A 16,562-nucleotide genomic window follows, 5' to 3' on the forward strand; every position below is an offset into this window, starting at 1 on the left:
GGGCGGCACACCGTGCGCGCGTGCAGGTCTACACACGCGCACACGTGGATGTGCGTGCGTGCGACCCGCGCGTTCCGAGGGCTCGGGTTCGCGCGGCGGGTCTGGGGGCCCGGAGCGGGGCCATTATTTCGCAGCGAACCGCGGGCCCGCACCCGCCGGGGAGTCAGGCGGGACCCCGCGGGCCTCTTGGGCTCCGGCCCCCCAGCTCGGAGCCACGTCTGCCCTCCCACGCGTCCCTGCGAGCCGGAAGGCGGGAGCGAGCGGCGCGCGCTGCTCGGGCCTGGGGCTGCCCCGCTGCTGCGGGGGAGACCTCCCCGGGTCCGGTCCGGCCGCGGAGTGCGGGGGAGGTGAGAGAGGGGCCGGTCCCGGGCGGGTGCCCACCCCCGACTCCCGGCCCCGGTCCTCTCCCGCGAGCCGAGGGAAGGCTCCCGAGCGCCTCCGAGGCCGCGGGATGCCGGGCACAGGCCCAGCGGCCGGTGGAAGCACAGCCGAGAAGGAGAAAGAGAGGGGAGGGGGAGCGAGTAGCTCGCGGCAGAGGGAACAGCAGATTGCGCCGAGCCAATGGCAACGGCTGGACGAGGTGGCACCAAATTCCCTTCGGCCAATGACGCGCCGGATTCTACAGAAGCCCATTAGCATTTCCCCAGGGGCAGGGGCAGGGGCTGGGGCTGCGGCTGCGGAGCCGCGGTGTGTCTGCGGCATCCTGTTTGCGCGTCTCCAGCCCGCAGCGCGCCTCAGCTCTGTCTCCTCCCCTCTCCCGCCCAGGCGGCTCTCCCACGGCGAGCCAACTCTGCGCACTTTGCCCCTTGTTGGCAGCGAATAAAAGGGGTCTTAGGAAATACGGGTGTCGGTCACCCACTGCCAGCTCTAGCCTTTAAATCCCCGGCCCGGGAAGATCCACGCACAGCGGCTCGGAGCCCGACACGGATCCCGCGTTCCGTGAGCAGCGCCGTGGGTCACCGCGCACAGGCCGGTTCGGTAACCGAATTCCGCCCGGTGTGCGGGCTGTCCGGAGCCGCGCTCTGCCATCTCAGCCGCGGGCAAGTGCTCCCAGCATCAGAGAGCCCAGATGCCGGCCCACTTGCTGCAAGAGGAGGTGAGCTCCGGGTGATTGCCCCAGACCGCGGGCGCTGGGTGGACGAGCGCGTTGAGATCCCCGCGGACTCTTAGCCATCTTTTGCGAGTTGTACTGCTTTCAGTTTGTCGGGAACGGGGAATGTAATTTGAGGACTTTGTTCCCCAACTTTTGTTTCTTAAGCTTTAAAGAAAAACCCGGTTGTACTTTCGTGTCTGTGTGCATGCGGGTTTTCCTTTGTGTTTTTTTAGGGATGTGAGTGTTTTATTACTCCTCCTTTCCCCTGTACCTTCACCTTGAGGTTCCACGACCCTCCCCAACCTATCGGCACAGTTCCTGGGGACTTCCCTCTCTCCCATCAGGGGGTAAACCGGGCTCTCGGTGGTTAACGCGGGCTTTGGGGGCAGGGTCTGTGTCTGTACTCCACCCTTCCCCCAGCTTGCTGAGGGAGTGAAGTGGCGGGGGCTACTGCACGTGTCCTCTACTCTCCTGACTCTGGTTCCTCTCCCCTTCCAGATCTCTAGCTCCTACACTACCACCACCACCATCACAGCACCTCCCTCCAGGATCCTGCAGAATGGAGGTGGCAAATTGGAGAAGCCTTCTCTGTACTTGGAAGGAGACATCCGCCCTGAAATTAAAGACGACATCTATGACCCAAGCTACAAAGATCCAGAGGGCCCAAAGCCCAAGGTTGAGTATGTTTGGAGAAACATCATCCTTATGTTTCTGCTGCACGTGGGAGCCCTGTACGGGATCACGCTGGTTCCCAGCTGCAAGACCTACACCTTGCTCTGGGGTAAGAGATTCTCTTGTGCTTCGACCCAGTACCCCCGCTTCTCCCTACTCCTTTAAGAAAGTAGGATCTTGCATACAGAGGCGACAGCCCTTCCAGGCCCAGGTTTTCCCTGCCCTGTCTCTTGGTGAACCGACAGTGGTGGGCCACGAATGCGGCCTGGGGGGATCGGGATGCAGGAGTGACAATTCTGGGGGTCCTTCAGTGTGGGTGCTGGGCAGGGAGCCCTGAGACCACGTGCTTCAGGCCTTGACGTGAGTAGACCTGTGCCAGAGAGTCAGCTTTCCCTGTTTTCAGGTCATTTGCTTGGCTGCCTGGCCCAGCCCTGCCAAGGCCACGACCTGGGAGGCATGGGAACATGGGACTAGAGCAGCAGCTCTACGGGGCATGTGCGGAGCACACTCAGAGCACAGCAAGAGAAACTGCTCAGGACAAGAGTTAGCAGAAGGGGGAGGAAGAGAAGAGGTTACCCACAAAATTCTTTTGCCCTGGCCCTTGGCCCAGCCAGGCTGCTTTGTTAAACAGACAGCCGAGGAAGGCTCCTGAATAAGCCCGGTTACACAGATGTGCTGTTCTGACTCCATGTAAGTCTCCAGGGAGCTATACATGCCACCAAATGAACGTGTTCTGGGAATGAAATGAGGTCGAGGAAACATTTCCAGTTCCCATCTAGCCTGCTCCAGCTCTTGTCTCCTAATGTCATGAAGTGCCCCCTACCACCGCCCCCCTCCAGCCCCTTGCCTGGGGCACCCAGGCCAGAGAAGAGAGCCCTGAGCAGCCCCAGCCTCGAGGCTGTGGCAGTGAGGGAGACAGTTCCCAGTTTGTCTCTAACCTGCCCTTAGCTCAGCTCTTTCCGGGATGCCTGGCTATGAGCTGATGCAGGGCCCTGCCCCCTGGACACACACATGTGCTTTGCAGGCATTTTCCCCTCTGCTATCCAGAGCCAGACTTGGGAAGGGGGAAGTGGGAGCAGAGAGCCCCAGTGTCCCAGGGGCTCCGCCTTGGCCCTCTCTGAGAATGGTGATTCAGGATTGCCTTCCAGAAGACTGCTTGAGGGGTTCCAGCACAGTCCTGGGTATGGGGTGCTTGCCAACAGCTGCACTCTTGGAGGATGGTGTGTGGAACCGCCCAGGTGTAGCTGCTTCCCCCAGGACCTCTTTTTCCTAAAGGTAGTTGTCTTGGGAAGTCCTCTTGAGTGCCAGAGACAGAAGTACAGCTGGGTAGATCCGCTCTCTGGGATTTCTGATTTTCCAGGTACAACTGGGACAACAGTGCTTTTTTAGGATTAGGAAGGTAGTTCTCCTTAGATGATCAATGTGGGTCATTGCTGGGGCCGGCCAGGCTCAGAGAATCAGTTCATCTGCAGGCCAGGAGGGGCTCTTCTATCTGGAAAGAGCAGGGGATGCATGTTCTCTGCCCCTCAGAGAAGGCAGGGGAAGAACTTCAGCTGTAGCGGGAGAGGTCACGAGCAGGAGTGAGGGTCTCCCGGGAAGACTGTGGCTTCCCCTCTCCACCCTTTCTCCCCAGTAGAGGAGTCTTCACAAGTAGTTTTTATCACCTGGAAGCCCAGAGTGTGGCCAGACAGCTGCTCATTGCTCCTCACCCGTGGCTGCTGGGGCGGGGGGAGGGGCAGGCAGAGGATGATCCCCAAGCCCAGGCTGCACCCACTAGCTTTTTGGTGTCTTGCCCCTGATGTGTACCGTGCCTTTGGACAGAGAAACGGACTGGATGGGGACTTTCTTTTCCTGTTCTGGACCCTATGCTGGATGACTTAGGCAGACGACCAGCTGGTGGAAGGGAAATCAGAATAGGAGGAGCATGGGAGGGTCAGAGGCCCCACCTTCAGAGTTGAGGAGCTTGGCTTCACCTTTTCTTGTTTTATCCCTAAGGACAGTGTTAAATTAGCGACGGGTTGTGATTCCAGTATTTCTCATGACTCTGAGCAATTTTGAGCGCCTCTCTGAAGAGCCCTTAGGGGGAGGACTAAAGAGCGATCTCTGGGAACACTGAGGGCCTAGGGGTAAAACTTCTCAGGTCTCTTTCTTGGAACCAAAATGAGGAGACCTGACTCAGGCCGGCAGTCTGGACGGTAGTAGAGACACGACTCTCCCACTGGCTTATGGTCGGTCTTCTGTTAGACAGGCTTTCAAGATTGGTAGGAAAAGGCACTGGAGTGTATGGGCTCTTTTCCCAAGGACCTGGTAATGCTACTACGATCTTAGGCACTTTCTAAGTCGACTTGCCAGGGTCCTCAGTGGAAGACCTCGGAGGACCTCAGAGCTTCTGAGTGCTTCTGCTTTCAGGCCCGAATCCATTTTTCTTCCTCCTTGATGTTTGGTGGGCTGTGGCTCAACTCTCACTTTTCCAGGTGCCCGGAGTCAGCACATGGCTGAGGCCAGCAAGTTGCCGGAGGCCCTTATGTCAGCCCAGAGTTTGGGACAGTGGGTAGAACTTGTGCTGGGACAGACTCTGGCTCCATGGTTGTCCTCCAGATCCTGGAGGAGGGATAGGAGAGCATGGAGGGAGATAGGATTAGGGGAGGAGGGGGACGGGGGTTGTTTAGGAAACTGGTATCTATGGCTGGAGAAGAACACGGGACAATTGTTGACACTGTTCAGTGTCTCTGACTGCGACTGAGTTCTGTGGCCACTAAAGATCCATTGTTTCTAGCTGCTTCCCCAGGAATGAAACATTGTCAACAGTCACTGCTCTATCAAGGCCTCAGCCCCTGCCTGCTAGAGCCAACAGAGGGGGACGGGTATACCCAGGAACCCAGTTCCCAGTTAGAGACTGTATCTCTATATCATGCAGAGATTAGATCCTGCAGGCCTCCAGGAAAGGTGTGGCCGGACGGTGCTGGGGTGTTTCAGCAACACTTGGAGGATTTCCTGCTGCCATCTAGTATCAGCCTTGCCAGAGGGAGTATGGGCTTACCAAGGCACATGGCAAAGGAGAGACAGAGAAACCATGTGGGTATCTTGGGGAGGTGGACAGGACAGCAGGAACAAAGAGTGCTTGTTGACAGAAAACCTGGTCTCCAACCATGCCTCCATTTCTCACCAGCCATTTGACCCTAGATAAACACTTCACTTCTCAGCGTGTATTCCTTCCTTCCACCGCAACGTGAGGATGTTAAACCCCATTCAAGGTATTCAGTGACTCAGAGAAGATCAAGTCCTTAGCAAAGCTTAAGACAGGGCAGATTTTTCCCCTGATAGGACTGCACTGCCTGCTAGAATATTGAAATGCTTTAACCCTAGTTAGTACATAGCCATCATTCAGAGCCCTGTGAGTGTCCCTGAGAGCTCAGGGTCCCTTGAATTGGCCAGCGCTCAGACCATCCTAGCTTTCAAGTAGCTAAATACCACCTGTGCTTATGTGTTGTGAACTTTGCAGGAGTCGTCTATGGTACTTACAACTTTGGAAAAGGTTAGCTGAAGGTCAAAGGAGATAGGACCAGGGACAGTGTCCCTCACCACGGAGAATGACAAGTAGCCAGCTGGGTGGTGGTAAGAGCCTGCTTCTCTGCCTGGCCTTTCTCAAGTGTCTGGGACTCAGCTAATTCCAGAGGATGGGCAGTGATGGTATTTTTCAAGGGGTAAAAGTAAGGGACAGAGGAGACCAGGGCATCCCCGGAGTTCAAGGTGAAACAAATCCTCACTCAAAGCCTAAAGAACACACAGACTTGTACGGGAGCCACCGTGTGAATGCCTTCCCAGATGAGTGACTGACCACGTTGACTTTCCCTGGTGTAGGATACCTCTACTATTTGCTCAGTGCTCTGGGCATAACGGCAGGAGCTCATCGCCTGTGGAGTCACCGGACTTACAAAGCTCGGCTGCCCCTGAGGGTCTTCCTGATTATTGCCAACACGATGGCCTTCCAGGTGAGAAGCTGCCTTTTTGCTCAGCTCTTTTCTCTCTGCTCTTCTGATGGTCCCGGGGCAGAATGGAGAAGCTCAGCACCTAGAGAGGAGCCACACGCAGACAGCACTTGGCTGTCCTCTCCCCTTACGGTCACCTTAAGCGCAGTTCCAGTCCCTAAGTCCACACTGGAAGAGGGAAGTAGGAGATACACAGGTAATAGTCTCAGTGTCACGGGGTGGTAGTTTGATCCTCAGGTCCCTCTGTTATCACGTAGTCTGGGCCACTGTAGTCCTTTATCATAAGGGCTTACTGTGCCTAAGCCAGGAACTGACCCTGGTTTCCTGGGCAGGCGCTGAACAATAAATTCACGATTCGAGGTAAAAAGCTTACGATTCCTCCACAACAGGGTGTAGGTTGATGTTTCATAGACTCTTGAACTCTGTGTCCTCAGGTGTAAGAGCAAATACTTCCGTAGCCCCATGTGCCTGACTATTCTAAGCCCTTGGCATAAATTAGCTCATTAAATCCTCACAACAGTCTTAGAAGGGAGGTACTGACCCGCATTTTACAGACGAGGAACTGGGGTCACTGAGAAGTTAGGCGGACCGACATCACGGTCCTGTGTCAGGCTGCCAGCCTGGCTGAGTCCAGAATTGAGGTTTGTTGAGGCAGAAGGTGAGGAGCAGAGACAGAATGCAGAGGAGTGGGAGAAGGGAACTCCTGGTTGGTAATGGGGAGCCAGGGACAAAAGATGGCCAGGGGTATGAGGCTTAGTTGGGAGCGAGAGGAAAAAGGAAAGAAACTGAACTGATCCCTTTCTTCATGGCAGTGTCCCAGGTACTCGCCACAGTCAGTTAATCCTCTGGGTCACAGCACTTCATGCCTTGAAGGCCCTGATGTTGTCTTTGTGGGGCAAAGGAGGAGATTTAGCACATCCTTTAAGGCATTGAAAGAATCCCGGAGGAGCGCAGAGGTCATTTGGAAATGCGGTCCAGACTGATTTCTGTGCCATGATGTGTGTGGCATGAGACTGGAGCTCCCGGAAGCTTCACCCACCGACCGGGACCTGGGAGGCAGGCTGCCTGCCCCGGGCTCTCCATGCCCAGGGGTTTGGCACCCCATGAGGACCTTCTCTGATGCTTTTTTCTTGCTTAAAGAATTGCCATATGCTTTTCTAATGAAACCGAGCTCTGTACGATCTCCTTCCCCATTCTACCCACTCCGTAACCCTCAAGAGGCTAGTCCTACTCAGGTACCTGTCCTGGGACTTCAAATTGCTTTTCCACTTAAGCTTCAGTGGCAAGTTGGGGGAGCAGAGGAGGCCCGCTGCAGGACTCCTCAGGTACCCCGACTCCTGGGTATTCTGTGAGGGTGGGCTTGAGAGCCAAGGGCTCTTAGAGTTGCCTCTCCCTTGGAATTCTCCGCAGAGGGAATCTCTGGCCAGGCCTACATTCCTCTTCTCTGTCCCTCCAGAACGACGTGTATGAATGGGCCCGAGATCACCGTGCCCACCACAAGTTTTCAGAAACTCATGCCGATCCTCACAATTCCCGGCGTGGTTTTTTCTTCTCTCACGTGGGTTGGCTGCTTGTGCGCAAACACCCAGCTGTCAAGGAGAAGGGTGGTTTGCTAGACTTGTCTGACCTCAAGGCTGAGAAGCTGGTGATGTTCCAGAGAAGGTAAGTGAAACAGTAACAGAGCTGGGCATCTGGTGTTTGGGGAACCCCCTTTTTTCTCTGAGAGCTTATAAACTTAACCTGAGAAATACACTGGGTTTGCATGTTCCAAATTAAATTTAAAACCCTAATAGTTCATAGCCCACAGGCTCACGGCCGTGGACTGTCGTACTTCCTCTCAGAGTTCTCTTAAGTAAACCACTTAGATTCAGCAAATACTTAGTGACCGAGGATGGTCACGATACAAAGACGAATGTGTCACAGTTCTTACCTTTAAGGAGCTTGTAGCCTGTTGGGAAGCAGAGAGAAAACCGAGGGTCTGCATAACTAGGATTCGTGGTGAGATATTTTCTTTACCAATGAGAGGCGCAAAGGAAAGGGAGATAGTGTAGTGGGTGGGGGTCATTGGGGAAAGGTTTATAAAGAAGAGAGCTTTGGAATCCACTGATGGGTAGAGATTTTCACAGGTGTGTGCCAGGAGGGAGAGTACAGAAAGAAAGAACATGAAAGCATGTTCCAGCAACAAAGGCCTTCTGCTTGAAGTGTAGGGTGTGGTCAAAGAAAGACCAGAAAGAAGCTGATGCTATTCTTGTAGAGCCTTAAAAGCAGATTTAGGATTTAATTCGATAGGCAGTGAGAACCCATTACAGGTTTTTTGAGCGGGAATGTGGTGTAACTGGAGGTATGCTTTAGAAAGGTTACTCTCAGGAGGGTTGAATAAAAGAAAAACACCAAGTCAGAGAGGTGAGAAGCAGGGCCAGGAGTTCGGAGCTAATGGGGATCTGTGCTGCAGAAGCAGTGACAAGAACAAAAGTCTGATGCAGGGAATACTAATGACACAAGAGTGTAAGACTTGAGTGCTGAAGAGAAGCAGGAAATCCGTTCCCTGGGAATGTCAATGGCGTGGTCCACATTTGAGACAGTGAAGAATGGCGTGGGGCCTCCAGAGGGCTTGGGTACCTGAAGGACAGTGACTGCCTGAGGAGGAAGAGGCACGATTTTGAGGTGGCTAGCGGGACCTGGAGGCAAGACACAAACCCTAGACTCTGCAGAAAACATGGACAGAAAAGAGAAAGGAGCCTAAAGGCAGAATGGAAAAACAGCCTGGGAAGGAGAACTCAAGTTTATGAGCTGGTAACCTGGACCTCACCTGTTTCACCAAGATGGTGTGCTGCTACAGTCAGAAAGAACAGTGGATTCAGAGGCTGGAGACAAGCCTTCCAATCCTTGTTCCACCGGTTCCTACTGGTGTGATGCTAGAAAAGTCATATAACCCCTCATTACCTCATTTTCTAAAAACTGGGATGTTCTCAAAAGATTGCCCCACCCCATCCCCTCTTGCTGTGCCTCTGGCTACATGGTACTCAAGTAGAGGGGAAGAGACGGTCCCAGCAGCTACAGAGGAAAATCAGGTGGGACCAGGAGCCGTCCTCTGCCCTCTCACCCAGCGTCTGGTCTCTCACTGTAGGTACTACAAATCCGGCATTCTGCTGATGTGCTTTATCCTGCCCACCTTGGTGCCCTACTATTGCTGGGGCGAGACCTTTCGAAACAGCTTGTTCGTCGCCACTCTGTTGCGTTACGCCATCGTGCTCAACGCCACGTGGCTGGTGAACAGCGCTGCCCACCTGTACGGATACCGCCCTTACGACAAGAACATTAGCCCCCGAGAGAACATCCTGGTGTCCCTGGGAGCTGTAGGTAAGTCCACTGTCCACAGCAAGACCCTTGCTAGAGGGCCACTGGTTCGGGTATTAGACGAAGAGCCAGAAAAACCAGATGAACCTGTTCTAGGACTTCTTTCTGGCTAGTTTTCCACTAAAGGACAGTATATGAGAAGACTCTTTGGAGTTGGGCTGCAGGTCTCATGTAAAAAGGAAAGGGTAAAAAGCAACAGTGCCTTTGATTTCAGGTTCTAGAACCTTCACAAACACTATGTTTGATCAGCCCCTTTGGGTGTTCCTTTTCCCAGTCACCTTTGGGGCCGGACTCCCAAGTCTTGCTTGGGGCAGGGAATGCATAAATGGAACAACAGGATCATCTGGATAGGCCGCGAGCCTTGTGTCTTATATTCATACATAGTATAGGAGCCCTTGGGTGCTGCAGTCAGTCAGGCATCCGACTCCACTCTTGGTTTCGCCTCAGGTTGTGATCTTGGGGTTGTGAGATCAAGCCCCATGTTGGGCTCTGAGCTCACGGAGGAATCTGCTTGGGATTCTCTCTCCCTCTGCCTCTGCCCTTCCCCACTACACTCTGTCTCTCAAAAAAATTAAGTAAATCTTAACTCTTAAAAAAAAGAAATAGGCTCTATAAAATGTAGAATAACTCCTTGTCATTACATTTAATCAGCTTCTGTTTTCTCTTGCTATACTCGAGTAGAGTAGGTCGTATTTGAAGTGTATGCTGTATTGTAGGGCTTGCTGGTGCCAGTATGAAGGATATCAAAGCACTTGTTCATGGCGGTTAATGACCTCCTATCAGTCTTATCTCTTGTCCGGTCTTTTTCTCCGGCTTGGGAGCAGCCTTACCCACAACGTGGCTTCAGGAACCACCACTCAAGTAGTTGGTTTGCTCACAAGTGCCTGCTGGCGGAGCTAATGCTGACTATTTGTGAATTTCTTTCTGTTGTTCCAGTCCCACTAGGCAGAGCCTAAGACAACGGGCTTCTGCCATCTGTCTCCGTTCTTTGTCACTGCTGGCAACTAAATATAGACCTTGACCAAGGCCTGGAATTTATTTTCCTTAAGCAGACCCCTGTGGCCTCTTCCTCACCAGCGATCAGGTGCCATCACTGGTCGTACAGTATATCTAGGCAGCCTCACTGGTGCACACGTTTCTGCACACCACAGCCTCGCCTTTGCTTTCTCTCTTTAGAAAATCTTCCTTTAGATTCTCAACCCCGGCTCTCTCTCCTGTGTGGACTGAGGCATTCTTTCCAGTCTTCTGCCTTCTCATACATCATTCACTTTCTACCTTTGCGCCTGTTCTTCCTTTGGCCCATGTTTGAAATCAATCACTTCGGCTATGTAAGTCTGAGATTTTCCTAGAAATAGAAGTTTCTAGAATGAGATTTGTCCCACGTCACCCCAGGGTCTACACTGAGCTTCCCCAACTCCAGCCTCTCTATGAGCATCGGTTCAGAATGGCGGCTCTGCTCCCTGTCTCTGCCCTTAATCACCTGCACCTTTGTTCTGCTGGCGCTAGCTTCTATCTGCCAGTCTAATCTGTTCCTCTTGAGTGACCTGCCATGCAGTCACATGCTCATTTGCTCGAAGTCAAAGCTGACCTCCTCCCTGGAGCCTTTCTCCCGAGGTATCTTGCTGCCCCAGTTGCAAAGTCTTGTCCTTTGTTCTATCTGTGGACCTTCCTCTTTTCTGTCTCTCTGCTGGGTGTGGATCCGATTCCGTTTTAAATCTGATAAGTAGAGGTCTGTATCGAGCTTTCACGGAGCCCTGGTACAAAGCCACTTATGGAAATTAGTAATCCTGTCAGTACCTTTGGCCCGGTGGTTATCCCTGCCTCCTCCTCAGTTCACACTGAATAATCAGGTGTCACACGGAGAGGACAGACCTTGACTTGCCCTGGATGGTGTCATTTACTCTGTAGGACTTCCTTCACTTGCTTGTTATTAATATTACTACTCTCCCGGGGTTCTTTTATCTTCAAAGAGCTCACTGTGCTCTTTTACTAGCTGTTCTTGACCCAGCTTTCCCCCAGCTTTAGGAGGGTCCGTATTGTTAATTGTTGAATACCATGCAAAAGAAGAGTTCTGCCAAGGGTTGGAGAACTTGCTTTCCGTGGAAAAGAAAGCCCTGTGGAGGGCTTCCACAACTACCACCACTCCTTCCCCTACGACTACTCTGCCAGCGAGTACCGCTGGCAACATCAACCTCACCACCTTCTTGATTGAGTTTGTGGAGTTGCCAGAGCTTTACCTCTTCCTGAAATTCTCCGACACCAGAATGTCTTTGTTTTCCCTCAACCCAGCAAAGTGAGCCGCTCCTCTCAGAACCTCAGAGGTTAGAGGGAGTATCTAAGCATTTTCATTCTTACTCCCTCAGAGAAATTCTGTTTTATTAGACTCTCCCCGCCCACCCAACACACCCCAGGGTGGAAGCTCAAAGAACTAGAAGCCGGAGCAGTTCATTCCAAACTGGTAGAAGCTGAGGAAACACGGGGCCCTGCACTGGGCCCCTTTCCTCCTGACATTGGGCTATTAACTGCCTAGTTCCGTCTGTACTGTCCCCCCTTGTTCCCACGTAGAGGTGGTTGGAAGAAGCGCGGCCAAAGTCCTTCATTCGGGACCCTCTGCTCTCCCCACCCTGACACGTGCTTCTGTACCCCAAGAGCCTCTGGGGGTCTCAGACCAGTACTTAAGGAACTTTCCCACCTAAAATCCCTTCCCGGCACCGAGCCCTTTCTCTCTAGTCAGCTTCTCCTCTGAGAGGAATCCCTGGTCCTGCTCTGACACAGGCTCCTAGAAAGACTTGGTGGCCAGGTCTCCCCAGTTATTTCTTAAGATGCCTCCGAGGCGATCAGTCTGGTTCAGAGCCGAAGAGACTGGACTTGCTTGTCTGTTCAGCAACAGCAAGTTTCTGCTAGATTGGAGGTCGGCTGCTGGACACCCCGCCTGCGGAGACCGAGAAGACCAAGAAGACCACCACATTGTGCTGTGCGGCTCCATAACGCTTGTCCTTGCTTTTGTTCCAGGGGAGGGCTTCCACAACTACCACCACTCCTTCCCCTACGACTACTCTGCCAGCGAGTACCGCTGGCACATCAACCTCACCACCTTCTTTATTGATTGCATGGCTGCCCTTGGTCTTGCTTATGACCGGAAGAGAGTATCCAAGGCTGCTGTCTTGGCCAGGATTAAAAGAACTGGAGACGGAAGCTACAAGAGTGGCTGAGTTTGGGGTCCCTCGGGTTCCTTTTCCAAAAGCCAGCCAGGCACAGGTTTAATGTTCTGTTTATTAACTACTGAATAATGCTACCAGGATGCTAAAGATGATGATGTTAACCCGTTCCAATACAGTATTCTTTTAAAATTGAAAGCCAACAACTCTGCCTTCATGATGCTAAGCCGAGATTCTTAGTTCTCTCTTATCCTCTCTCTCTTCTAGTCCCATTGTCCTTTTCTCTGTTTGGTTCTTAACCACCTTCCTTTCTGTCCTTGCTCATTGCCTCCCAGGCAAGCAGCTGGTCATCCGTGGGTGGGTGTCCAGCTTCCACAGCCTAGACAACCTCTCTGTAGTCCAGAATCAGTGGTCTTTGCCCCACATAACTCTTTCCTTGAGCTGTCCTGAGCTTTAGGGTAGGTGGCTCATGCTAGAGGTATGAGAACATACCTTCTGGGAAGGCCCATGTTAATTATCTTCAGCTCAGGCTTTTGCGAGTTGGAATGGAAAATAACTTTATTTGGCACAAAGCTTCTAAAGCAGGTAAACCGGCAGGGGAGAGAGTTCGCGTGCATGGTATGATTGAGAGGTAAAGATGGGGTGAGGTGGGAAACAAGGCAGGGAGCTCCTGCTGGGATTGGATACACACGGTTGCTTGCCTAGTGAGGACCTGGAGCCCCACCAGACGGCATGCCTCCTTTCTCTCCTCACTCTGAATAGGGAATGGCCATAGAGCCCAGCAATGCTAGAACACAAAAGCAAATCTCAATGTCCCAGTGTAGTTTAGGTTGGAGATAAAGAAGCAGCATTTAGTTTGTAGTAAAAGTGGTCTCTCCTGGGGAAGGATTTTTTTTTTTTTCCTTGAATAACAGGAAGATTTCTTACTCCATATGATGAGAAATCTTGAGGTTGGTTGTTTCCAGAATTGGGAGAATCTAGCAGATCACTGAATCATCAAAATTCTTTCATCTTTCTGCTCTGCCATCCTCGGGCCATCGGTCATCTCCCATCATGGTAATAAGGTGTCTGAAGCATTTCCAGACATCCAAAAAAGGAACGTGTTTGTGGCATAGTGGTGAGCGTAGCAGTCTTCCAAAAAAGGAAGGCTTCTAAGCGGTGGAGTTGGGTTCAACATCAAAATATATATACATACACACTCTGCTTGGAACGTTCAAGTAATTCACTTAGGGTATTTCCCTCTGAAAGAGGGGTGCTTGAAGGAGAGGAGAAATGAGGTGGGTTGTCTACTCTCCTCTCACTGCTGGACAGGAGATGGAGAGGTTCAGGGCTAGGTCTGTTGGCAGTTCCTAAGAGATGACTTTACAAAGGAAGGGCTCCGAGAACACATTGCCAGGGGATTCAGAAGGTTACTGCTGAGTAAGTCATTGGGTGTCCTGATTTAGAAGCTGGTTATACAAACAAATGAAATGTTACGTTCATTCATTCATTCTAGTTTCTCCTTGGAATGAGTACAAACTAGAAGGCTTTTCCCTGCAGTGCTGAACCATTTCTCCCAGTCCTTCTCAGTTAACTTTTAGCGTAAAGTGTAGGACTGCCTGGGGGGCGAGGTAGGAATCTCTTATTAATTACTGTGGGGTTTGATTCCTGGCTCTACCCTATCTGTGCATCCCTCCCCTCCCTGGTTCTGTCTTCTCCCTGATGTCTTCTTCTCTCTCTGGACAGGAAGCCTCCTCTGTGTGTACTCGGAGGTAGTGATGGTTCTTGCTCACCAGGCAGCTCCCTCTCCTGCAGACAGAACGCTCAGGGTCACTGCACCACTGTTTCTCTTTATAAAGTTAGCTACCACTTTCACTTGGCCTCCAGAGGCCCTCCACCTACACCCTTGAGCTCCCCTGCCACACTGATGACTCAAGAGGAGGCTGGCAAACCTTACTAGAAACATCCCTGGCTCAGGCACTCTCATGAGGCACAACCAGGCCAGAGGCTTGGATTGTGCCAGTGAGGCAGCCATGGAGCAAGAAAAGGGTTTGTTTTTTAGCCTCCTCTGTCCCGCTCGGTACGCCTGCCCAGCCCGAGTCTGTGCTCCCAGCGGACAGTGCAATGCTTGTAGAAGTAGGAGGGAGCCTAGTCTTCACTGCGAAGCACAAGAAGCAAAGGAAAGTTCCAAAGTGCCTCATGCAAAAGGAGGCCCTGTTCCCTGGAGTCAGGGTGTATTGCAAAGCCTGAGACTTGGGATCTGAAATGCCATGAACTTTGCTGAACAGCATTTCTGTTTGGCAAGCTAACCAGCATTCCCCACCAACAGCCTAGGGCCACAGCCAGGGTAGTGTAGAAGAGGTCTGAAGAAAAGCATCAGTGTTTTGAGAACCTTGGACTACCCCTGTCCCTGTATCTCAGTCATCAATGCAAAAGCCTGGCTTTACTCTCTGAAAGATTGGAAATGTATAATACCAAATGCTCTCTGTACTGTGGAGCCCCAGTAGTGGAAGGGAAGAGGGCCTTTCCTCCTGTATGTATTGAATAGCCAGAGGCTACAAGTGGACTAAAGGCATCCACACCTTTAGAGCTGTTCCTCTCAGTAGAAAAGAGTCTAATGGAACATCACTGTAGTTCAGATCTGCTGGCTTGTGGACTTAGCCCTTGGAAATGCCTGTTGGGTAGTTTCAGTTCAACAGGTTATCAGATGCCTGCTTTATAATTTTGGACCAAAACCAAGTCTATCTTTCTGTTCTAATCCTGTCCCAGGGATCTGGTCCGTACCATGACCCTACACAAGGTTGGACAGGGTCCTCAGGCCGAGGGCCCCTCCGTATAGGAGAATGTGGAGGTAGAGGGGTGTCTGCTAAGTAAGGAAAACTTGTCTTCAAGATTTTAAAGCTGAGTTCAGTTGACACATTAATGATCCAGAAACTCAAGTCTGAAATTCTAACAGTCCTTGCTTTGTGGGTGTGCCGACAACTTATTTGGGTGCCTTACATCTTTTCTAATCAGTGTTGCATATGAGCCTGCTCTCACTCCCTCCTCCCTCCCTCCGTGGAGTTCCTTTGCACCTGAGACCCTGCAGAAGTGGCTGGTAGAAGAGGGGGCCTGGCTGGAGAATGATCAGTGTAGCTGTTCACAGGATTCCCTTCTGGGCTTCATTTTGGAAACTTTTCTTAGGGCTGTTTTTATTAAGTGCCCAAATTTGATGGAGGGTGGAAGTAATCTGAATGTATTTGATTTACGATATTTTTTAGATTAAAAGATGGTTGTAGCATTTAAAATGGAAACTTTTTCTCCTTGGTTTGCTAGTATCCTGAGTGTATTCTCTGTGAGTATAGCTCAAATGGGTCAGCGTGGAAGGTCAAAGAAAGCAAGGTGTCCACATGACGCGGGTGGTTAAGGCCAGCGCCTCTCCTACCACTGTGCCACTGACTTGCTGTGTGACCCTGGGCAAGTCACTTAACTATAATGTGCCTCAGTTTTCCTTCTGTTAAAATGGGATAATAATACTGACCTACCTCACAGGGCAGTTTTGAGGCGTGACTAATGCTTTTTATAAAGCATTTTGGGATCCTTCAGCAGAGGAATTCTTTTAAGTCCTGAGTATTTTTATAGTAGCAGTATCCACCGTGAACTTGTGTCCACCATGAACCGTGTGTCCCGGATGCTATCATTAATCGATATGATTCTCTCTGAGAGATTGGATAAATCCATTGGATTAGTGGTGGATAACTAGCCAGACAAAATTTGAGAATGCATAAACTTATTGCCATGGAAACGATACACAGGATACCTTTTCCTTGATTGGGTGGGATTTTTTTCCCCTTTTATGTGGGATAGTAGTTATTTGTGACCTAAGGATAATTTTGGAATAATTTCTATTAATATCAACTCTGAAGCTTAGTTGTACTGATCTGAAATTGTGTTTGTTCATAATAAAAGTGAAGTGAATCTGATTGCATTGTGTCTGGGTGATTTTTGGCTGCGATTCAAAGTTTCCTGGAACTTATCTCTATGGTCTACCACGCTGACTGTCCCTGTTCCAGGTACCTTTAAGAGTAAAAAAGAAGTCAGATGCTACACCGGCTGACTCATACCCTGGTAACCCGCTGCCCTGCCTAAGGGTAACTTTAGGTTAAATGCAGCCTTGGCAGCAGGAAACCAGGAGTCTGCTGCCATGAAGTCAAACACATTTACACCAGTTGGCGCTTCAGCCCTGGGGAAATGCCAGGTGTCTGGTGTGTCACATGGTCACATGGCCCAAGACAAGAGACAGAGAGGAAGAGAACAGCAGGAGTGGCCCAGGCT

The 16,562-nt window shown here is 51.4% G+C and overlaps 1 protein-coding gene across 2 annotated transcripts; it reads left to right on the forward strand.

Annotated features, from left to right (window-relative positions):
• Positions 1-649: 649 nt before the first annotated feature.
• On the forward strand, positions 650-16,210 carry SCD (stearoyl-CoA desaturase). 2 transcript variants are annotated; one of them, XM_059398350.1, is made up of 6 exons: positions 650-1,096; positions 1,592-1,874; positions 5,627-5,757; positions 7,211-7,416; positions 8,882-9,115; positions 11,230-11,338. In XM_059398350.1, the coding sequence occupies exons 1-6, from the start codon at positions 1,070-1,072 to the stop codon at positions 11,321-11,323; spliced, it is 975 nt and encodes a 324-aa protein (XP_059254333.1). In that variant the 5' UTR covers positions 650-1,069; the 3' UTR covers positions 11,324-11,338. The 2 variants fall into 2 exon arrangements, with proteins under 2 accessions (XP_059254333.1, XP_059254332.1); XM_059398349.1 differs by lacking the exon at positions 11,230-11,338 and adding an exon at positions 12,124-16,210 and having other exon boundaries at positions 654-1,096; positions 8,882-9,114.
• Positions 16,211-16,562: the final 352 nt, after the last annotated feature.

Source organism: Mustela nigripes, chromosome 4, assembly GCF_022355385.1.
Source record: "Mustela nigripes isolate SB6536 chromosome 4, MUSNIG.SB6536, whole genome shotgun sequence".
In the NCBI taxonomy this organism is placed as follows: Eukaryota; Metazoa; Chordata; class Mammalia; order Carnivora; family Mustelidae; genus Mustela; species Mustela nigripes.

What these genes read in the sequence shown, in the direction of transcription:
- SCD (XM_059398349.1), top strand. Translation starts at nt 1,070, where the DNA reads ATGCCGGCCCACTTGCTGCAAGAGGAG. An exon ending in CCCACTTGCTGCAAGAGGAG is followed by an intron (nt 1,097 to 1,591) that starts GTGAGCTCCGGG and finishes CTCCCCTTCCAG; the next exon opens with ATCTCTAGCTCCTACACTAC. An exon ending in CTGGTGATGTTCCAGAGAAG is followed by an intron (nt 7,417 to 8,881) that starts GTAAGTGAAACA and finishes CTCTCACTGTAG; the next exon opens with GTACTACAAATCCGGCATTC.